The sequence below is a fragment of the Eucyclogobius newberryi genome, unplaced genomic scaffold (assembly GCF_026437365.1).
Source record: "Eucyclogobius newberryi isolate DKJ021-1_F unplaced genomic scaffold, fEucNew1.0.hap1 SCAF_16, whole genome shotgun sequence".
NCBI lineage: Eukaryota > Metazoa > Chordata > Actinopteri > Gobiiformes > Gobiidae > Eucyclogobius > Eucyclogobius newberryi.
In genome coordinates this window covers 33530430-33554321 of record NW_027315790.1, presented here as the reverse complement: position 1 = coordinate 33554321, position 23892 = coordinate 33530430, and the positions used below count along the sequence as shown (strand labels likewise).

Genomic DNA, 23892 nt, shown 5'->3' with positions numbered 1-23892 from the left:
GACGCTGTTACGACGGTGTGCGCGGTGCATTAACAGTCTGCTGGGCTGTGACGCTGACGCTGTTACGACGGTGTGCGCGGTGCATTAACAGTCTGCTGGGCTGTGACGCTGACGCTGTTACGACGGTGTGCGCGGTGCATTTACAGTCTGCTGGGCTGTGACGCTGACGCTGTTACGACGGTGTGCGCGGTGCATTTACAGTCTGCTGGGCTGTGACGCTGACGCTGTTACGACGGTGTGCGCGGTGCATTTACAGTCTGCTGGGCTGTGACGCTGACGCTGTCACGACGGTGTGCGCGGTGCATTTACAGTCTGCTGGGCTGTGACGCTGACGCTGTTACGACGGTGTGCGCGGTGCATTAACAGTCTGCTGGGCTGTGACGCTGACGCTGTTACGACGGTGTGCGCGGTGCATTAACAGTCTGCTGGGCTGTGACGCTGACGCTGTTACGACGGTGTGCGCTGTGCATTTACAGTCTGCTGGGCTGTGACACTGACGCTGTTACGACGGTGTGCGCTGTGCATTTACAGTCTGCTGGGCTGTGACGCTGACGCTGTTACGACGGTGTGCGCGGTGCATTTACAGTCTGCTGGGCAGTGACGCTGACTCTGTTACGACGGTGTGCGCGGTGCATTTACAGTCTGCTGGGCTGTGACGCTGACGCTGTTACGACGGTGTGCGCGGTGCATTAACAGTCTGCTGGGCTGTGACGCTGACGCTGTTACGTCGGTGTGCGCGGTGCATTGACAGTCTGCTGGGCTGTGACGCTGACGCTGTCACGACGGTGTGCGAGGTGCATTTACAGTCTGCTGGGCTGTGACGCTGACGCTGTCACGACGGTGTGCGCGGTGCATTTACAGTCTGCTGGGCTGTGACGCTGACGCTGTCACGACGGTGTGCGCGGTGCATTTACAGTCTGCTGGGCTGTGACGCTGACGCTGACGCTGTCACGACGGTGTGCGCGGTGCATTTACAGTCTGCTGGGCTGTGACGCTGACGCTGTCACGACGGTGTGCGCGGTGCATTTACAGTCTGCTGGGCTGTGACGCTGACGCTGTTACGACGGTGTGCGCGGTGCATTTACAGTCTGCTGGGCTGTGACGCTGACGCTGTTACGACGGTGTGCGCGGTGCATTTACAGTCTGCTGGGCTGTGACGCTGACGCTGTTACGACGGTGTGCGCGGTGCATTAACAGTCTGCTGGGCTGTGACGCTGACGCTGTTACGACGGTGTGCCCGGTGCATTTACAGTCTGCTGGGCTGTGACGCTGACGCTGTTACGACGGTGTGCCCGGTGCATTTACAGTCTGCTGGGCTGTGACGCTGACGCTGTCACGACGGTGTGCGCGGTGCATTTACAGTCTGCTGGGCTGTGACGCTGACGCTGTCACGACGGTGTGCGCGGTGCATTTACAGTCTGCTGGGCTGTGACGCTGACGCTGTCACGACGGTGTGCGCGGTGCATTTACAGTCTGCTGGGCTGTGACGCTGACGCTGTCACGACGGTGTGCGCGGTGCATTTACAGTCTGCTGGGCTGTGACGCTGACGCTGTTACGACGGTGTGCGCGGTGCATTTACAGTCTGCTGGGCTGTGACGCTGACGCTGTTACGACGGTGTGCGCGGTGCATTTACAGTCTGCTGGGCTGTGACGCTGTCACGACAGTGTGCGCGGTGCATTTACAGTCTGCTGGGCTGTGACGCTGACGCTGTTACGACGGTGTGCGCGGTGCATTAACAGTCTGCTGGGCTGTGACGCTGACGCTGTTACGACGGTGTGCGCGGTAAATTAACAGTCTGCTGGGCTGTGACGCTGACGCTGTTACGACGGTGTGCGCGGTGCATTTACAGTCTGCTGGGCTGTGACGCTGACGCTGTTACGACGGTGTGCGCGGTGCATTTACAGTCTGCTGGGCTGTGACGCTGACGCTGTTACGACGGTGTGCGCGGTGCATTTACAGTCTGCTGGGCTGTGACGCTGACGCTGTTACGACGGTGTGCGCTGTGCATTTACAGTCTGCTGGGCTGTGACGCTGACGCTGTTACGACGGTGTGCGCGGTGCATTTACAGTCTGCTGGGCTGTGACGCTGACTCTGTTACGACGGTGTGCGCGGTGCATTTACAGTCTGCTGGGCTGTGACGCTGACGCTGTTACGACGGTGTGCGCGGTGCATTTACAGTCTGCTAGGCTGTGACGCTGACGCTGTTACGACGGTGTGCGCGGTGCATTTACAGTCTGCTGGGCTGTGACGCTGACGCTGTTACGACGGTGTGCGCGGTGCATTAACAGTCTGCTGGGCTGTGACGCTGACGCTGTTACGACGGTGTGCGCGGTGCATTTACAGTCTGCTGGGCTGTGACGCTGACGCTGTTACGACGGTGTGCGCGGTGCATTTACAGTCTGCTGGGCTGTGACGCTGACGCTGTCACGACGGTGTGCGCGGTGCATTAACAGTCTGCTGGGCTGTGACGCTGACGCTGTCACGACGGTGTGCGCGGTGCATTTACAGTCTGCTGGGCTGTGACGCTGACGCTGTTACGACGGTGTGCGCGGTGCATTTACAGTCTGCTGGGCTGTGACGCTGACGCTGTTACGACGGTGTGCGCGGTGCATTAACAGTCTGCTGGGCTGTGACGCTGACGCTGTTAAGACGGTGTGCGCGGTGCATTAACAGTCTGCTGGGCTGTGACGCTGACGCTGTTACGACGGTGTGCGCGGTGCATTTACAGTCTGCTGGGCTGTGACGCTGACGCTGTTACGACGGTGTGCGCGGTGCATTAACAGTCTGCTGGGCTGTGACGCTGACTCTGTTACGACGGTGTGCGCGGTGCATTAACAGTCTGCTGGGCTGTGACGCTGACGCTGTTACGACGGTGTGCGCGGTGCATTTACAGTCTGCTGGGCTGTGACGCTGACGCTGTTACGACGGTGTGCGCGGTGCATTCACAGTCTGCTGGGCTGTGACGCTGACGCTGTTACGACGGTGTGCGCGGTGCATTTACAGTCTGCTGGGCTGTGACGCTGACGCTGTTACGACGGTGTGCGCGGTGCATTTACAGTCTGCTGGGCTGTGACGCTGACGCTGTTACGACGGTGTGCGCGGTGCATTTACAGTCTGCTGGGCTGTGACACTGACGCTGTTACGACGGTGTGCGCGGTGCATTAACAGTCTGCTGGGCTGTGACGCTGACGCTGTTACGACGGTGTGCGCGGTGCATTTACAGTCTGCTGGGCTGTGACGCTGACGCTGTTACGACGGTGTGCGCGGTGCATTTACAGGCGTCACACAGAAGCAGACACACTTTGGAAATGGTTTGATTTAGTCCCAGTTCAGGAGGAAGTGGAGATGTTCCACAGCAGCGCCGACCGACACAAACCGCCTCAAACCTCAAAACCACAAAACTATTAGACCACAAAACTATTAGACCACAAAACTATTAAACCACAAAACTATTAGCCCACAAAACTATTAGACCACAAAACTATGAGACCACAAAACTATTAGACCACAAAACTATGAGACCACAAAACTATAAGACCACAAAACTATTAGACCACAAAACTATAAGACCACAAAACTATAAGACCACAAAAACTATTAGACCACAAAACTATTAGACCACAAAACTATTAGACCACAAAACTATAAGACCATAAAACTATTAGACCACCAAACTATTAGACCACAAAACTATTAGACCACAAAACTATAAGACCATAAAACTATTAGACCACAAAACTATTAGACCACAAAACTATTAGACCACAAAACTATTAGACCACAAAACTATAAGACCACAAAACTATGAGACCACAAAACTATTAGACCACAAAACTATGAGACCACAAAACTATGAGACCACAAAACTATAAGACCACAAAACTATTGGACCACAAAACTATGAGACCACAAAACTATAAGACCACAAAACTATTAGACCACAAAACTATTAGACCACAAAACTATGAGACCACAAAACTATAAGACCACAAAACTATAAGACCACAAAACTATTAGACCACAAAACTATTAGACCACAAAACTATAAGACCACAAAACTATTAGACCACAAAACTATAAGACCACAAAACTATAAGACCACAAAACTATTAGACCACAAAACTATAAGACCACAAAACTATGAGACCACAAAACTATAAGACCACAAAACTATTAGACCACAAAACTATGAGACCACTAAACTATTAGACCACAAAACTATTAGACCACAAAACTATAAGACCACACAACCACAAATCCAGTCCTAAACTACAGTCTGTTCTTTATCCATGGCAGGAGTCACACAAAGCTTGATCCAGTTTGTCAAGTCCAAAACCTCCTCATTCACTACTTTATTACTTTACTCCTAAACCCGCTCTAAACCAGGTCTAAACCAGGTCTAAACCAGGTATAAACCAGGTCTAAACAAGGTCTAAACCAGGTCTAAACCAGGTATAAACCAGGTCTAAACCAGGTCTAAACCAGGTATAAACCAGGTCTAAACCAGGTCTAAACCAGGTCTAAACCAGGACTAAACCAGGACTAAACCAGGAATAAACCAGGTCTAAACCAGGTCTAAACCAGGACTAAACCAGGTCTAAACCAGGAATAAACCAGGTCTAAACCAGGTCTAAACCAGGTCTAAACCAGGTCTAAACAAGGTCTAAACCAGGTCTAAACCAGGAATAAACCAGGTCTAAACCAGGACTAAACCAGGTCTAAACCAGGTCTAAACCAGGACTAAACCAGGTCTAAACCAGGACTAAACCAGGTCTAAACCAGGTATAAACGAGGACTAAACCAGGTATAAACCAGGACTAAACCAGGTCTAAACCAGGTTTAAACCAGTTATAAAACCAGGTCAAAAAACTGGTCTAAAACCAGGACTAAACCAGGTCTAAACCAGGTCTAAACCAAGTCTAAAACCGGGTCTAAAACCAGGACTAAACCAGGTCTAAACCAGGTATAAACCAGGACTAAACCAGGTCTAAAACCAGGACTAAACCAGGTCTAAAACCAGGACTAAATCAGGTCTAAATCAGGTCTAAACCAGGACTAAACCAGGTCAAAAACCGGATCTAACACCAGGACTAAACCAGGTCTAAAACCAGGACTAAACCAGGTCTAAAACCAGGACTAAACCAGGTCCAAATCAGGTCTAAACCAGGACTAAACCAGGTCTAAACCAGGTCTAAACCAGGTCTAAACCAGGACTAAACTACACTTAACTCCTCCCACTTTAACACTCAAACCAATAATATTCAGGCACTGTCCACTTTCTGCACTATTTTCTGCAAAAAAAAACTAATAAAAATGAATGCCTCGTTTGATTTTATAGAGTTTACGCCGTAACAACCTGTGTGTGTGAAACAACTTCCTGTGTGTATGTGAAACAACTTCCTGTGTGTGTGTGAAACAACTTCCTGTGTGTGTTAAACAACTTCCTGTGTGTGTGAAACAACTTCCTGTGTGTGTGTGTGAAACAACTTCCTGTGTGTGTGAAACAACTTCCTGTGTGTGTGTGAAACAACTTCCTGTGTGTGTGAAACAACTTCCTGTGTGTGTGAAACAACTTCCTGTGTGTGTGAAACAACTTCCTGTGTGTGAGCTGTTCAGTGACAATGGAAATAAACCTTTTCTGATTTCAGCCTCAATAATTAGCTTGGGTCTTTTTTGTTTATTCGTTAATTATTTTTTGAAAATCCCAATTTTTCTGTAACAAGAACAAAACACAAAGAGAAGGAAACATCTGAACATAGTCCGCACAAACCTTTCACACTAAAGTCACACTAAAACGTATCAGACGGTGTTCACGTCCCAGGTCATAATGAAGTCAAATATGAAAAAATAGGGCAGAAATAAAGATGAAAGAAAAGATTGATGAAAACAATCTCTGAATCACTGGCTCAGGAGAGATCTGTCCCTCTGACGTAACAAGACCCATAAAAGAAAAAAATGTAGGAAGTATAAAGAGAATGGATTTTGAGTTAATGTTGGGAACATTTGAACGAAAATGATGAAGGATTTTTTTGTTAAATCCAAATTCTCCGGTTTCATATTGTGAAAAGTCTCTTGAAGAGTCGGTGGTCTTGATTTCCTGTTCAAATGTGACTTTGTCACATCTAAATGAGCCTCAGGCCTCAGGGCGCCACCTTGTGGAGTAACTGTGGAAAAACACGTTTCAATCAATACTGGTTTCACCAGAATATTATGTTTGAACATGAGATTATGGATCCAAATAGTGAAATATTAAACTGTGAGGAATTTAAAAGAAGATTCAATATTCTTTGTTCGATAAAATATTTCAGAATAAATATGTCAGCAATTCAACCGCTCTGATACATTAATAGAAAGTATTTTTATTGTGTTCATAAATACTTTAAAGGTAAATTTTGTAAAAGGAAAAAAAATAACAAAATGTTATTGCTAAAATAATAAAAGATGAATTACAAAATGATAAACAACTGAAAAATGCTGGAAATGTATAAAATGGCCAATCATATTTCAGTGTTTGAATGTTGATTAAACAGTTGTTCTTAATTATTGGAATAATAATGTGTAAATAGACATTAAATAAATAGTAATTGTTCAACATCAACCAAGACTTAACCTGTTTAACCCACGAATTTTGGACAAATTTCATAAAATTTAGAAAAACTAAATATTTTACACTCAATATAATATTTAATTTCACTGTGTAGGGGGCGCTGTCATGCCAAATTAGTTTGTTTCACTTCAAGTAGGTTTAGGGCAAAAGAAACAACTGATTCAAATTTGACACAATTTGGACTTTGTCTGCGCAAACAGCAGCAACTTTAAAATTTGGGAAATGTCTGAAATTCTAGCTACAGTTTGCGGCTCCGCCGCACAGACACCGTGACAGAGATCAATGTAATTTGGATAAGTTTTGATGTCCCACTCCTGAACATTATTTTAACCAAATTTCAGCTTTTTGGGGCCAACGCCCTGGGAGGAGTTTGTAAAAGTACGACATTTGGAAAACCCCCCACGAGTCCGAAGGTTCATTGGTCCGAAGGTTCGCTAGTCCGAAGGTTCCTCATAGGCTAAAGTGAAGGTGCAGACGGCATCGAGATGTAGTCAGTCTGTAAAATGCGCACGAAGACACGCACTGGGGCTCGTCACAACGTTTAGTGTCTATTTTGCTGCGGCACGGCGGCTGAAACTGCTGGGCTATTTGACCGCGCCGCGGCTACTGGATAACAGTTTAATTCCGGAGTTCATTAATTCATTAATAATACGATAATCATAAAACGATTAATACGGTTTTAATCATAAAAAGTGCATTAACACTAGAAAAGTCTTAAAAGCCCATGTGAATGGAGGCGAGTAGAGCCTGCTGCGCGGACTCAGATCTTCGGACTAGCGAACCTTAACATTTCTGAGAAATTTCGGACCCGTGAACCTTCGGACTCGTGGGCAGCCACCTTTGATCCAATATGGCCGACATTTAGTTGGGCGGACGGCGTTGCCGTAATATTTTTTACTTCTCTTGTCACCATCTACCTCTGCGCCAAATTTCATGATTCTACGATCAGATTTGTTTTGGGCATATCCTATCTCTCAATGCATTTTTGGTACATTTGGGGGCGCTGACGCGCCAATTTAGTTTTTTATTTTAGAAATGGGAGATAGCCAGAATGTAGAGGCGCGATTGTTGGAGGTTCGCAAATTTTTGTGACTTTTCAATGTTCACTGGGTGAAAAATAGGGGGGTTGGTCCCGAGAAGAAGAAGAAGAAACAATGTTTCCTATTTTTCAAATGTCATAAATGGATGGATGGATGTTTATAGCCACGGGACATGCCTGAGTTGGGAAACGCATTAGTGAGCTACATGGGGGTTGTCATCGCCCGTTTACAACACTACAATACTAATTAGTATGCACGGGACATGCATGAGGGAGGGGTGCGTTAGTGAGCACGGCCGTACGGAACTAATACGCCTCTCGCCAACTTGTGGCGCTCGGGCCTAATAAAATAAATAAATGCATGTGTATTTCCCGGCAGCCCCCGCGGGTGAAGGCTCTGCCCTGCGGCTCGAACTTGACGCCATGGATCGAGTATATTATCTGGATAGGGTGTGGCTCGCCGCAGCATGTCGCAAATGCCCCCAGTGGCCACTCCATTGGTACTGCAGCCAAAGAAATCGCACGACCCAGAAAGCTTTTTTCCCCTAGACCGCAATGTAACGAAAAACTACTCGTGTTCAGCTGACAGGGACCTAGAGCTGGCAGGGACCTAGAGCTGACAGGGACCTAGAGCTGACAGGGATCTAGAGCTGACAGGGACCTAGAGCTGGCAGGGACCTAGAGCTGACAGGGACCTAGAGCTGACAGGGACCTAGAGCTGACAGGGACCTAGAGCTGGCAGGGACCTAGAGCTGACAGGGACCTAGAGCTGGCAGGGACCTAGAGCTGGCAGGGACCTAGAGCTGGCAGGGACCTAGAGCTGGCAGGGACCTAGAGCTGACAGGGACCTAGAGCTGGCAGGGACCTAGAGCTGACAGGGACCTAGAGCTGACAGGGACCTAGAGCTGGCAGGGACCTAGAGCTGACAGGGACCTAGAGCTGGCAGGGACCTAGAGCTGACAGGGACCTAGAGCCGGCAGAGACCTAGAGCTGACAAGGACCTGCTGTTGTCATGGAGACAAATGACATCCGCTTGAACACTGACAGGGACAAAGCCTCAGTCTTAATTCTGTTGGATCTGATGCTGCTTTTGACACTGTCCATCATGGGGTCTTCTTACAGAGACTAGAGGACTGGGTGGGCATCACTGGCCCCGCCCTAAACTGGTTAAAGTACTTCCTGTCTTCCAGATAGGACCTTATGTCTCAGACCACATGCCCCTGACCTGTGGTGTGCCCCAAGGGTCAGTCCTGGGACCCCTTCTGTTCAAACTCTACATGCTGCCGTTAGGTGACATGACACGCAGTGAAAATGTGTCCTATCACAGTGATGCAGACGAGTCAGATCTATGTTTCCCTGACGACAGGTGACATTAGGTAAACCATAACGAGTGAGTCTGTGGTGAGAAGAAAACCTTTATTTGTCCCACAAACTGTATTTTAGAACAAAAGGCAGAAGTAGAAAGACAAAAAGCATCAAACAAACACTAAATACACAAAACTCTCCCAGCGTCATGAGCAGAGCAAACACAAGTGCTGCTGTAAATGGAACATAGAACCCAAGGCTCCTTTGTTCTCCTGAGTTTGCACTGATCAAAGGTTCTATTACAGACTGAACAACTGTAAGGTTCGTCTGCTGCGTGAACGTGAACACTGTCACTGAAGGAACAGCTGCAAGAGCCACAAACACTCAAAAACCCAAGAGAAACAAAAGAACTCATGAACTTTCAGCAATATTAATTAAGGAATGTTTTCTTGGTGTACCTTCAAAAGTTCATGGTTCTTCTGGTCAGGTGTTGTGGAGGAACTGGTTCTAGTTCCTCTGGAGAACTCACCTGAAGGTTCCTGTTCAGTGTCAGAACGTTACGGTCTGTCTCTGTGAAGGCGATTGTGTCTGATGAGAGAACTTTGTTGGCCAAATGTTTTCTTACAGACTGAACAGCTGTAAGGTCTCTCTCCAGTGTGAATGTTCATGTGGATCTTGAGATGACCTTTACGGGCAAATGTTTTATTACAGACTGAACAGCTGTAAGGTCTCTCTCCAGTGTGAATGCTCATGTGGAACTTGAGATGACTTTTTTGGGCAAATGTTTTCTTACATACTGAACAGCTGTAAGGTCTCTCTCCAGTGTGACTGCGCATGTGGTAGTCTAGAGTACCTTTTCGGGCAAATGTTTTCTTACATACTGAACAGCTGTAAGGTCTCTCTCCAGTGTACGTGTTCATGTGGATGCTGAGATTACCTGTTTGGGTAAAAGCTTTCTTACAAACTGATGAGCTGTAAGGTCTCTCTCCAGAGTGAGTGTTCATGTGGTCCTTGAGATGAACTTTTTGCCTGTATGTTTTCTTACATACTGAACAGCTGTATGGTCTCTCTCCAGAGTGAGTGTTCATGTGGTCCTTGAGATGACCTTTACGCGCAAATGTTTTATTACATACTGAACAGCTGTAAGGTCTCTCTCCAGTGTGAGTGGTCATGTGGTTGTCGAGAGTACCCTTTTGCGCGAATGTTTTCTTACAGACTGAACAGCTGTAAGGTCTCTCCCCAGTGTGACTGCGCATGTGGAGCCTGAGATAACCTTTACGGGTAAATGTTTTCTTACAGATGGAGCAGCTGTAAGGTCTCTCGCCAGTGTGAGCGGTCATGTGGTCGTTGAGAGTACCTTTAAGGGTAAATGTTTTCTTACAGATGGAGCAGCTGTAAGGTCTCTCGCCAGTGTGAGCGGTCATGTGGTACTTGAGAGTACCCTTTTGCGCAAATGTTTTCTTACAGACTGAACAGCTGTAAGGTCTCTCCCCAGTGTGACTGCGCATGTGGAGCCTGAGATAACCTTTACGGGTAAATGTTTTCTTACAGATGGAACAGCTGGAAGGTCTCTCGCCAGTGTGAGCGGTCATATGTCTGTTGCAAGTATTTTCATGGTTAAATGTTTTCTTACAGACTGAACAACTGTAAGGTCCCTCTCCTGTGTGGATTCTGGAGTGTGTTTTTAGCTTCAGTTTAGTCTTAAATATCTTCTGACAAACAGAACATTTGTGTTTCTTCCCTCCTCCTCCTCCTTCAGTCCCTGACACATGTCTCTCTGTGACAGTGGCTCTGCTCTCTGCTCCACACTTGTATTTGCTGAATAGACCTGAGTTGTGTGTAGCTGTACTTGTGTCTTTTATCTGGACTTGGTTGTCGAGGTCTCCATCAGCCTCTGTCTCCATCTGTGCAGTTGAACTTCTGGCTGGAGGTTCCCAGTCTTCATCATTGTCAGTGTAAGAAGAGTTCTCAGTGTCTGAGTGTAACTGTGGGTCTAAGCTGATGTCTACTCCTGCTCCTCCTCTTGTTCCTCTTGCTCCTCCTCTTGCTCCTCCTCTTGTTCCTCCTCCTGCTCCTCCACACTGCTCTCCCTGTGTCTCTCTGTGCTCTCGTTGTTCCTCTGAGTGGAAACTGCGAGTCTTAAAACGTGTCTTGGGATGTTCTTTTATATCAGAGGTTTTATTATCGACTGGACAGCTGAAGGGTTTGTCTGCTGAATGGTCAGTTTTAGCACCACACAGTGAAAATACATCACTAATAATAATGTCTGGAGTCTCTGATCTCAGTTCCGCTGTTTCCTCTTTTATCTGAGGAGTCTCTGGGTCTTCCTGCTTCACACTGAGCTCCATCTGAACACCTGCAGGACCGGTCTCCACCTGAACACCTGCAGGACCGGGCTCGACCTGAACACCTGCAAGACCAGGCTCCACCTTAACATCCGCAGGACCGGGCTCCATCTGAACACCTGCAAGACCAGGCTCCACCTTAACATCCGCAGGACCGGGCTCCACCTTAACATCCGCAGGACCGGGCTCCACCTGAACACCTGCAAGACCGGGCTCCACCTTAACATCCGCAGGACCAGGCTCAATCTGAACACCTGCAGGACCGGCCTCCACCTGAACACCTGCAGGAGAGAAACAACCAGGTAAGAAACCCACTTAGATTGGACCGTCCTGATTGGAGACGGAGCGATAAGTCACGTGATGCATAAAAAGATCAACTCACATTCTTTTCCCAGCGCCACTGTTTCTGAGATAGCGTCACTCATTCCTAATGTTTTGGGTCACACTCTTCATACTTGGCACATAAATAGACAATCCTATGAATATTTGATATGTGAAATATCAGGTAGATGGGAGTGGTGGTCTTGAATAAGCCATATCTGCCACCAATCAGGCGGTGGGGCCGCCTGATTGGTGGCACCTGAGTCACATAAATGGTTTGCACTGAGACTCTTGTTTGGTTTCTGTTCAACGTTGGTTCCAGTTATAGTATACTTAGTACTTTTGTTATGGCACTCGTTGTTAATTTATTACAACAAATGAACATAATAAAGTATCTTAAACGGCCCGAACGTTTTGTAGTCATGTTCCCCACACTTTTCTTTGTTTTGTAGCGTGCTAATGAGCCAGGCTTGTTACAATTTCAGATTCACTTCATAGGCCCCTCAACTGATACTAATAACAAAATATACACTTAAGGGGGTCTATCAAATAAAAAATATAGCAATATACACAAATTCAATAAGTTAATATCACAAGCTCCACAATAGGCTACTAGCAGAAAATAGTTTCATTATGCATAACTATTAGGGCTGGGAATTGCTGGGTACCTCACGATACAATACGCGATACACGGCTCACGATACGATAATACTGCGATATGTTGATACTGCAATTATCGATGTATTGTCTATAATAACTCGATATCATATGTTACAAAAGGCTCTATGAGATACCGTCATGCTGAGCGCTGTGTGCAAGGTGTGAGAGGAGAGCGAGAAGAGAAGTGTTGCGTCGGAGTCATAGTTCGCCATCAAAGTTTTGATAAGTTTACAGTTTAAATTGGCAGTTGTTTCCCTTCCCGTGATAAGACCACACACACCCACATAATATACCCTCTGGCAAACAAGATGTAAAGAAAAGCAATCAATAAACTCAATTAAACAGCGACTCTTCATTTGAGTTCTACACATGTAAACAGCGATCCCATTTGTGATTGACTTTGCTCTTGCAGGAGAAGATGGCAGCTTTGCCTGGAAAAGGGAGTTTACAACGGGCTGTATCGGCTTTGAGGGGCTTTCTCACACAGCTGCGGGTGAAGCCGCGAGAGTGGGCAGTGTACTTGTTGGTCGTGTTTCCAGTGTACCGAACTTTTGAAACGCAGTTATTGCATGTTGTATAGTCCTTTTCGAGCTTTGTACCATCTGTGCTGAAATAGAAGCCGAAGTGAGTCCATACTTTGGACTTAAATGTTGCTGGTGCATCTCGAAAACTTTTGTTTTCTTAATCTGACGGTTAGCACTAGATCATATAGGGAATCGGGACGGAAGCATGGACGGAAGTTACTAAATCCAAGATGGCGGCGACAGCATGGCGGCTTTTTACAATGTTAAAAGATCGATACATGACGAGAACGTATCGATAATCAATCGCGGGAGAAAATATCGTGATGTATCGCCATATTGCCATCGATATATTGTCCCACCCCTAATAACTATCATACTATCAAATTAAAACTGCATCCGGACAAAAGATAAACTGTAAAGTTATTGTCAAAAATGAATAATTGTGATGAAATAACAGAGTTTCCTCTCTCACTTGTACCAGTACCTGTAAACTTGACAATGTTGTAGACACCATCAAGACGCTTGGCTTCTTCCAGCAAATGACCATCAACATCAGCTTCTGGTGACTGAGCAGTTCTCTTTGGACCAACACGCTTTTGCTGATGAGAATGTTCTAATATCATGGGTGTCATGACAAAGGCACCTTGGGTTTTTTCTCTGTGAGGACGATTCTGTTCCACTGAGCGCACTGCAGTTGATGGCTGCACCATGAGGCCGTTTGTATGGTGTGTGGTACCAGCGCCGGAGATGGTTTCCTCAGCTGTTAGTCCAAGGGCCAGTGATTTTGGTGTTTGTTTATAGCCATCAGAAGCAAGATAGACTATATCTTGGCATATGGACAGAAGCTCGAGTTCAATCTGTTCTGACACTTCTTGTAATTCGCCCAAAGTAGGATCTTCTGATGCTCCCACTATCCAGGCAAGGAGGTTAAAAAGTTCTTGAGGCACGACATTACGGACACTGGTGACATTAAACTCCTCAGAAGTAGGAGGCCGTGTCCACTGAACACCTGGCTTTTGTTTAACAGCATTCTTGATTGCAATTCCAGCAGAGAACAGTGTGTGGAGGAGGTCTCTTGGCTCCTCGTCTAGTCCTGAAGTCACATGCTCTGAAGATCCTAAGTCACTTTCTGATGCAGAGTCTAAATCATCTAAAACAGTCCCAGTTGAAAGTGTTTCCACAAACACAAGTTCACTCTTATTTCTCAGAGTTGGCTGATGAAAGGTGATCTGAGGATAATCAGCTTGAGTCCTTGACTTGAGCTGGTCGTTCCTGTAATTAAAAAGTACTGGTAAGTGTCATGTACAACAATTCTGTGGAATGCTGGAGAATGAGATTTCAAAGATAAAAACATATATTGACTTCAGATATTCCCAGGTCAAGGCCCATTCCTACAGAACTGCATTGATGATGCTCCAATGTGTTTTGGATTAGGAACATGTTTCATGGAGCCACAAGTTCATTATTCAGTCCAAAACTAAATCTTACAATTGAGGCTCTTAGAAAAAGGACTTTTTCCTGAGCCGAAAATCAAAATCAATTCAATCGAAAAATATCTCTTTACTACTAGTTATATTCAATAATTCTCTAATAAAATGATGTGTCCCTTTAATTGGAGGCATCTAATGACTCAAATAATGGTCTTCTGACTCTGTAAAATGCATCATAGAATGACGATTAGTTTACAAGTAAATAACACTGGTCAATAATTAAAGCAACATCTCAGGACAATAAGAGGATAAAAATATCAAGATTCAGTGGCTTGATTAAAATTGAAATATTCCATAATATAAATAGTTGAATTCTATCAGGTGTAAGTTCACCTTCTGTAACTAAATGTTTTGGGGATGTAAATGTCTCATGAATACAAACCTTCCTGTTTCAGACTGATTCTCAGAAAGGAATCTAGTATATGCTTTGTAGCAGCTGTAGTGATATCTGGCCTCCACTGCTACACAATCTTTCCCACGGATCTGCATCAAAATGGTCTCGTCGTGCTTCAGCTCTGCTGCCTCCCGTAGTCGTCCTGAAAAATGTCATTCAAATTCAATAAGGACTAAGCCCACTATTAATACAAGTACAATGTATAAATAATCCCATGTGGGCCTAGTGGAGACATAGGGGTCTGGACTACCACTACTAGAGCTCAGTCTAAATGTGTTTGAAGTCTGCTGTAGGCCTTAATGTGACTGCCTCACTTACAACAACATCACAAGTTTTCATCTACTTTTGCTAGAATTTATGATTGTTTTTATTGAGGGAAGAAAATACATTAGAATAGTAAACATATACCTCTGTACCAACAAACATTGGAATACGAGACTAAAACATTGGAGATATTCAAAGATTTAATGACACAAAAATACAGACTTACCGCAATTTTCTGTTTCTGCTTTGGCCAATTTCTCCTTCGCTCTCGTTCCCTCGACCGTTGTAAATCTTTCCTTTTTCTTACAGACCAAACAGACTTCAGGAAGAATTGATGAAGATCCCTGAATTTCAGATTTCAAACACAATCTCTCAGGGGAAGGTCCTGCAGCAGCACTCTCTGGAAATAATATTGATATAGTTTATTATTGATGCACTTTTCAACTTTTCATTTTTATTTTGACATCATTGTATCATTATTGAAAATGAACATGATGACGTGTCCCCAATATTTGGAATTTGATTTCCCCCAGGCCTATAAGACAGCAGAGCTACACTAGGCCTAGTCATAGAAATGCATTTTAACTTATTATTTCTATATCTTTGGACTTGTTGGACAAGACGTCACGACTGCCACTTCTACTGCAGACTAGGCCAGGGTGCAGGGGACACACGTGTTATACAAAGAACACGAGCAGTGTAGCAGACATAAACTGAGGTCTACTCACCAGTACAACCCGAGTTCTGTTTCTCTAGTCTCTGCTTGGCACAGAGCAGCTGTCTTTTGTCAGTAAAACGTTTGTAGCAGGAGGGATGATAGCAGGGGAGCGTTTCCAGTTCACCGTACTCACTGTCCAACATGTGGACCATGTGCAACACGGCGTTGTTCTCTCTCCCTTTCAGCGAGATCCACTCTTTTGCGATCTTCCTGAATGTGTCCCATCTTGTTTGAGTTATAACGCAGCTATTTTCCTCACAATGATCTAAAATATGCATACAGCAAGCAGGATTTTCACCTGGATTCAGCGATGCACGCCGCCGCTTTGGACCGGGCGCCGCCATCTTTATTTACCATCAGACCGACTCACTGACGTCATAATCGTGGTCGCTGATTGGTCGGAACTGGGTCTTCTTCTTCTTCTTGGTTTTGTTTCATGGCGAGTGGCGTCAGCATTAGGTGCATTTACGGCATGATTTACGGCACCTGCTGTATTGGAATAATCTTCTTCTATTGGAGTCTTATGGCGGTTGGCAACCTTAAAAAGCGCATTACCGCCACCTGCTGTTGCGAATATGCTAGTTCCAGGTGCTCATGCTAACAATGTATGAAAAAGATAAGCAAAACAAAAGATAATATATCCTTTTATTGTCCACACGTGGGGAAATTTCATTGTTGCAACGCAGTAGATACAGAGGAATAGGACAGAAAACACACTCTTAATAGAAGAACTCTTATAAACAAAAAATATATAAAACAAAACCATGTATTCAGTTCTTTAAATTCTCTGGTCAGTTCTGGTCACTAAAGTTCTCCTTAAGCGTGTTGTTTAGATCGTCCCCAGTGTCTTCACCTTTAGGACTCTTTTAGCAGCTTCAAGGACAATTCTGTCCCACTTCTTTTTTAGACCAACTGAGCAATTTAAGAATCATTGTAATAAACGCCAAGAAAGAGTTTGATAAAGTCATGTCTCCTCACGCCATGTCTCCTCACACGGTGTCTCCTCACACGGTGTCTCCTCACACGGTGTCTCCTCACGCCGCGTCTCCTCACACGGTGTCTCCTCACGCCGTGTCTCCTCACGCCACGTCTCCTCACACTGTGTCTCCTCAGGTCGCGTCTCCTTACGCCATGTCTCATCTCCTCATGCCGTGTCTCCTCACGCCGTGTCTCCTCACGCCGTGTCTCCTCACGCCGTGTCTCCTCACGTCGCGTCTCCTCACGTCGCGTCTCCTCACGCCGTGTCTCATCTCCTCACGCCGTGTCTCTTCACACGGTGTCTCCTCACGCCGTGTCTCTTCACACGGTGTCTCCTCACGTCGCGTCTCCTCACGCCGTGTCTCATCTCCTCACGCCGTGTCTCCTCACGCCGTGTCTCCTCCCGCCGTGTCTCCTCACACGGTGTCTCTTCACGCCGTGTCTCCTCACGCCGTGTCTCCTCAGGCCGTGTCTCCTCAGGCCGCGTCTCCTCACGCCGCGTCTCCTCACGCCGCGTCTCCTCACGCCACGTCTCCTAAAGCCATGTCTCATCTCCTCACGCCGTGTCTCCTCACGCCGTGTCTCCTCACGCCGTGTCTCCTCACACGGTGTCTCCTCACGCCGTGTCTCCTCACACGGTGTCTCCTCACGCCGTGTCTCCTCACACGGTGTCTCCTCACGCCATGTCTACTCACACGGTGTCTCCTCACGCCATGTCTTCTCACACGGTGTCTCCTCACGGCGTGTCTCCTCACGCCTTGTCTCCTCACGCCGTGTCTCCTCACACGGTGTCTCCTCACGCCGTGTCTCCTCACGCCTTGTCTCCTCACGCCGTGTCTCCTCACACGGTGTCTCCTCACGCCATGTCTTCTCACACGGTGTCTCCTCACACTGTGTCTCCTCACGCCGTGTCTCCTCACACGGTGTCTCCTCACGCCGTGTCTCCTCAAACGGTGTCTCCTCACGCCGTGTCTCCTCACACAATGCCAAACGACAAAAGCGTCAAAAATGTGGCAAATATCGAGGGACGACTTCAGCGAAGCGTCCAGCGACGACGAGGACCGACTGGTCATCGCCACCTGAACTGGACAAACCTGTACTTTTTGTAACTTTTGTCACTTTTAAAAACACACTTCTTCAGGGGTTTGTTTGTTTGTTTGTTTGTTTGTTTGTTTGCAAATGGCCGTGGAAAAGCACAGACGCCGACGTTCGGAACAGAACGGTGCAATCTTATCAAATGTTATTATTATTAGGACCAATTCTTCAGACTTTTGCGTGTTCTTTTGTACATGTTGTACAGACGGTGCCTTCAGGAGTGACACTTGTACATACTTTCGTTCCGTGTTATTTCCGTGGATATTGATGGATTGTCGTGATTGTACATTTCTATGGATCGGGGGCGGGGTCTGCACAGATGTGGTCTTAAATATTTATTCTGCGCCTTCGAGTGTCTGAGTCCATAGGTCGTGTGCGTCATGGCGACGGTGGCTGTATCAATATTCTTCAATGTATCGGTCAATATTTGGTCATAAAAAAAAACAAGTGACGTCACGGCCTCGACTCGTCTCTGTTTTCACGTCGGTTGTCGTCTTCTCGTCGCCATGGAGATGTTCGCTTAGTTATTCATACAATCTGCACAATACAGAAAGTGACAGTGAACACTTTTTACAATGAATTTAAATGAATATTTTTGTAAATTGCTTGAGAAGTTCCTTTGAAACTGATAATCGCTCAAATCCACGTGAAATAATTCTAAATAATCCAATCAAATTAGCATTACTAATTAATGAGCAAACTGTGATAATTAGAAAATATTGCATGATAAAGAAAAGTCGCCAGTTTAAACGTCGTTAGCGTTTCTGCTCCTCCTGAAATGTGGGCGGGTGAAGGAGCGGAGAGCAGTGATTGGACCAAATGATCAATACACAATAAATATGATCAATACACAATAAACTAAATGAAGTCTTTATGTGATGAAAATATGAGCTATATATTTAGACGGTTGCTGCTCGGCCGTGTGCGTTTCAGATGGAGAGGCTCAAATATCAGCAGAAAGTTAAAAATATTCACTTTAACGTTCAGGACGTTTTGGGAAAAATTACTTTTGGACTTGTAACCGAGTAAAATGTCATTAAATTCAAAATTATATTGACATGATCAGTCAGATCTATGTTTCCCTGACGACAGGTGACATTAGGTAAACCATAACGAGTGAGTCTGTGGTGAGAAGAAAACCTTTATTTGTCCCACAAACTGTATTTTAGAACAAAAGGCAGAAGTAGAAAGACAAAAAGCATCAAACAAACACTAAATACACAAAACTCTCCCAGCGTAATGAGCAGAGCAAACACAAGTGCTGCTGTAAATGGAACATAGAACCCAAGGTTCAGGTTGTTCTCCTGAGTTTGCACTGATCAAAGGTTCTATTACAGACTGAACAACTGTAAGGTTCGTCTGCTGCGTGAACGTGAACACTGTCACTGAAGGAACAGCTGCAAGAGCCACAAACATTCAAAAACCCAAGAGAAACAAAAGAACTCATGAACTTTCAGCAATATTAAGGAATGTTTTCTTGGTGTTACTTCAAGAGTTCATGGTTCTTCTGGTCAGGTGTTGTGAAGGAACTGGTTCTGGTTCCTCTGGAGAACTCAGCTGAAGGTTCCTGTTCAGTGTCAGAACATTCCGGTCTGTCTCTGTGAAGGCGCTTGTGTTTGATGCGAGAACTATGGTGGGCAAATGTTTTCTTACAAACTGAACAGCTGTAAGGTCTCTCTCCAGTGTGAGTGTTCATGTGGTCGTTTAGATGACCTTTTTGCGTGAATGTTTTCTTACAGACTGAACAGCTGTAAGGTCTCTCCCCAGTGTGAATGTTCGTGTGTACCCTGAGATGACCTTTATGGGCAAATGTTTTCTTACAGACTGAACAACTGTAAGGTATCTCTCCAGTGTGAGTTGTCATGTGTTCGTTGTAATCTTTTTTTTGAGCAAATCTTTTCTTACAGACTGAACAGCTGTAAGGTCTATCGCCAGTGTGAGTGGTCATGTGTTTGTTGTAATCATTTTTTTGGGCAAATCCTTTCTTACAGAATGAACAGCTGTAAGGTGTGTGAGTGGCCATGTGGTAGTGGAGAGTACTTTGGCGGGCAAATGTTTTCTTACATACCAAACAGCTGTAAGGTCTCTCTCCAGTGTGAGTGTTCATGTGGTTGTTGAGAGTACCTTTTTCCGTGAATGTTTTCTTACAAACTGAACAGCTGTAAGGTCTCTCCCCAGTGTGAATGTTCATGTGGACCTTGAGATGACCTTTACGGGCAAATGTTTTTTTACATACTGTACAGCTGTATGGTCTCTCTCCAGTGTGAGTGTTCATGTGGTTGTTGAGAGTACTTTTTATTGTGAATGTTTTCTTACAGACTGGACAGCTGTAAGGTCTCTCTCCAGCGTGAATGCACATGTGTTTGTTGAGATCATTTTTTTGGGCGAATGTTTTCTTACATACTGGACAGCTGTAAGGTCTCTCTCCAGTGTGAGTGTTCATGTGTCTGTTGAGAGTATTTTGATGGGCAAATGTTTTCTTACAGACTGGACAGCTGTAAGGTCTCTCTCCTGTGTGGATTCTGGCGTGTGTTTTCAGCTTCAGTTTGGTCTTAAATCTCTTCTGACAAACAGAACACTTGTGTTTCTTCCCTCCTGCTCCTCCTTCAGCTCCTCCCTCAGTCCATGACACGTGTCCCTCTGTGACAGTGGCTCTGCTCTCTGCTCCACACTTGTATTTGCTGAATAGACCTGAGTTGTGTGTAGCTGTACTTGTGTCTTTTTTCTGGACTTGGTTGTCGTGGTCTCCATCAGCCTCTGTCTCCATCTGTGCAGTTGAACTTCTGGCTGGAGGTTCCCAGTCTTCAGCATTGTCAGTGTAAGAAGAGTTCTCAGTGTCTGAGTGTAACTGTGGGTCTGAGCTGATGTCTGCTCCATCTCCTCTTCCTCCTCCTCCACACTGCTCTCCCTGTGTCTCTCTGTGCTCTCGTTGTTCCTCTGAGTGGAAACTGCGAGTCTTAAAACGTGTCTTGGGATGTTCTTTTATATCAGAGGGTTTAATATTGACTGGACAGCTGAAGGGTTTGTCTGCTGAATGGTCAGTTTTAGCACCACACAGTGAAAATACATCACTAATAATAATGTCTGGAGTCTCTGATCTCAGTTCCTCTGTTTCCTCTTTAATCTGAGGAGTCTCTGGGTTTTCCTGCTTCACACTGAGCTCCACCTGAACATCTGCAGGACAAGGCTCCACCTGAACACCTGCATGACCGGGCTCCGTCTTAACACCTGCATGACCGGGCTCCGTCTTAACACCTGCATGACCGGGCTCCGTCTTAACACCTGCATGACTGGGCTCCACCTGAACACCTGCAGGACCGGGCTCCATCTTAACACCTGAAGGAACGGGCTCCCCTTGAACACCTGCACGACCGGGCTCCACCTGAACACCTGCAGGACTGGGCTCCATCTTAACACCTGCAGGACCGGGCTCCACCTGAACACCTGCAGGAGAGAAACAACCAGGTAAGAAACCCACTGAGATGGACCGTCCTGATTGGAGACGGAGCGATAAGTCACGTGATGCATGAAAACATCAAACCCACATTCTTTTCCCAGCGCCACTGTTTCTGAGATAACGTCACTCATTCCTAATGTTTTGGCCAAACATGGAGGAGTGAAACAGCTGATTGTGCTCGTGGGTGCAGTGGATATACGACAGACAGGAGTTTGAAAAGAGACTTCTTGATGTTGACGTGCTGATGAAATGGAAATCAAAACATTCATAAGAGGCCATAGGCGAGCTCTCAGAAAGGAACTAGAAATTATATCCTGAAAAACACTTTTTATTATGGTTTTTATCAAGTAAAATAGTTCCAATACTTCCACCAAAAGTTCAACAAATGGGCACTTTGCAGTTAGTGAGTAATCGTCTTTTGAAGTTGGGAATAGGGCTGAAAGTTTAATTGCAATTGCGATTAAATTGCGACGTGATCAAGCGTGATTTTCTGTTTCTGCTTTGACCAATTTCTCCTTCGCTCTCGTTCCCTCGACCGTTGTAAATCTTTCCTTTTTCTTACAGACCAAACAGACTTCAGGAAGAATTGATGAAGATCCCTGAATTTCAGATTTCAAACACAATCTCTCAGGGGAAGGTCCTGCAGCAGCACTCTCTGGAAATAATATTGATATAGTTTATTATTGATGCACTTTTCAACTTTTCATTTTTATTTTGACATCATTGTATCATTATTGAAAATGAACATGATGACGTGTCCCCAATATTTGGAATTTGATTTCCCCCAGGCCTATAAGACAGCAGAGCTACACTAGGCCTAGTCATAGAAATGCATTTTAACTTATTATTTCTATATCTTTGGACTTGTTGGACAAGACGTCACGACTGCCACTTCTACTGCAGACTAGGCCAGGGTGCAGGGGACACACGTGTTATACAAAGAACACGAGCAGTGTAGCAGACATAAACTGAGGTCTACTCACCAGTACAACCCGAGTTCTGTTTCTCTAGTCTCTGCTTGGCACAGAGCAGCTGTCTTTTGTCAGTAAAACGTTTGTAGCAGGAGGGATGATAGCAGGGGAGCGTTTCCAGTTCACCGTACTCACTGTCCAACATGTGGACCATGTGCAACACGGCGTTGTTCTCTCTCCCTTTCAGCGAGATCCACTCTTTTGCGATCTTCCTGAATGTGTCCCATCTTGTTTGAGTTATAACGCAGCTATTTTCCTCACAATGATCTAAAATATGCATACAGCAAGCAGGATTTTCACCTGGATTCAGCGATGCACGCCGCCGCTTTGGACCGGGCGCCGCCATCTTTGTTTACCATCAGACCGACTCACTGACGTCATAATCGTGATCGCTGATTGGTCGGAATCAAGCCCCCAGAAGGCAAGATGAACGCCCATTGAAGCCAATGGAGCGTGCTCATTGGCGCATGTCGCCAAAAAAGTTTCTTACTTCCGCATTTGGTCAGCACTAGATCATACACTCATAACTCACGGAAGTGGTGAATTCTGTCCCCCTGATACATTTCAGGCAATAATTTTCTCTCTAAAAAGCTTTTTTTTTCATTACATTAGTCTTTTCCACCTTCGTATATTTTGTTTTGTGCTTGAATGTTGAGCGCTTTTTGTTTTTGACCAAACCACAATGAAAAAACAACAACAACATAGGGTTAACCCTTAACCCTAACTTTAACCCTTAACCCTAACTTTATCCCCTAACCCTAACTAGACAGTGCAATTTATAAGTTAAAAAATGTTAACACGAAAAAAAATCAATGGTCGGAGCGGGAGTCAAACCTAAAACCTACTGCATGGCACGCAGTGATTTAAACCACTGGGGCAAATATTCTGGAAGTTTTCTGCAGAAAAACAGGAAATAAGAAAATATACCTGGCATGTGATCTGCCCGCCTCAAAGATGATGTCATCCCTAAGTTCATGAAAATGATGATGATGGAAATATGGAATTGATCCAATTTTGTATTTCCAGCCAGAAAAAAATGGACTGTAGCACAATAGAAAAAAGATGATCAGAGCTTTCAATGTTCTCCACAGAAACTACACCTGTTTTATTCATTTTTATTTTGCAGACCTGGGAAAGTTTGTTCACATAAGCACTTTCTAATAAAAAAAATATATTTTTTTGTCTGTAATCAAGATTCCTTGTGTTGAAATGTTAAATATGGGTTTATGGTTTGGTTTGCAAAAGTATTACTTGATAAAATAACACATTCTTTAGGGAGGGCTTTGAGTAGACGCATAAAGTCTAAAAAAGAGAGGTTAAAATCATGTTTTGTGCAGAATTGATGTTTGTTCTCATAAACTTCAATGTATTTAGAAAAACAAGTGTAATTCCACCAACACTGTGCTTCAGTTTATGTGCATTACAACTTCAGAGTTGATCTACAGTTCTACACAGAGATAAACATTTGACTTTACAACAAAATAAACTTCTCAAGATCTAAAAACTTTTAAATGTACTAACTAACATTTCCACGTCTGTGTAGTTCTCTGTACACCTGAACTGACTCCACTAAACTTCTGCTCAAAAGTGCTTAAAGTGCACTTCTCCCTCACAGCTCACACAGCAGTGCAGCAGAGCCCCGTGGGGGAGGGGCAGCTCACACAGCAGTGCAGCAGAGCCCCGTGGGGGAGGGGCAGCTCACACAGCAGTGCAGCAGAGCC

At 45.5% G+C, this 23892-nt stretch overlaps 1 protein-coding gene and 1 pseudogene across 1 annotated transcript; both read right to left on the bottom strand.

The window, feature by feature from the left end:
• Nucleotides 1-9030: 9030 nt before the first annotated feature.
• Nucleotides 9031-16014, bottom strand: LOC140361543 (uncharacterized; annotated as a pseudogene).
• A 2876-nt stretch (nucleotides 16015-18890) lies between these two features.
• LOC140362221 (uncharacterized) lies at nucleotides 18891-21162 on the bottom strand. The gene has a single exon (XM_072448314.1). The coding sequence runs from the start codon at nucleotides 21150-21152 to the stop codon at nucleotides 19227-19229; it is 1926 nt and encodes a 641-aa protein (XP_072304415.1). The 5' UTR covers nucleotides 21153-21162; the 3' UTR covers nucleotides 18891-19226.
• Between the last annotated feature and the right edge of the window lie 2730 nt (nucleotides 21163-23892).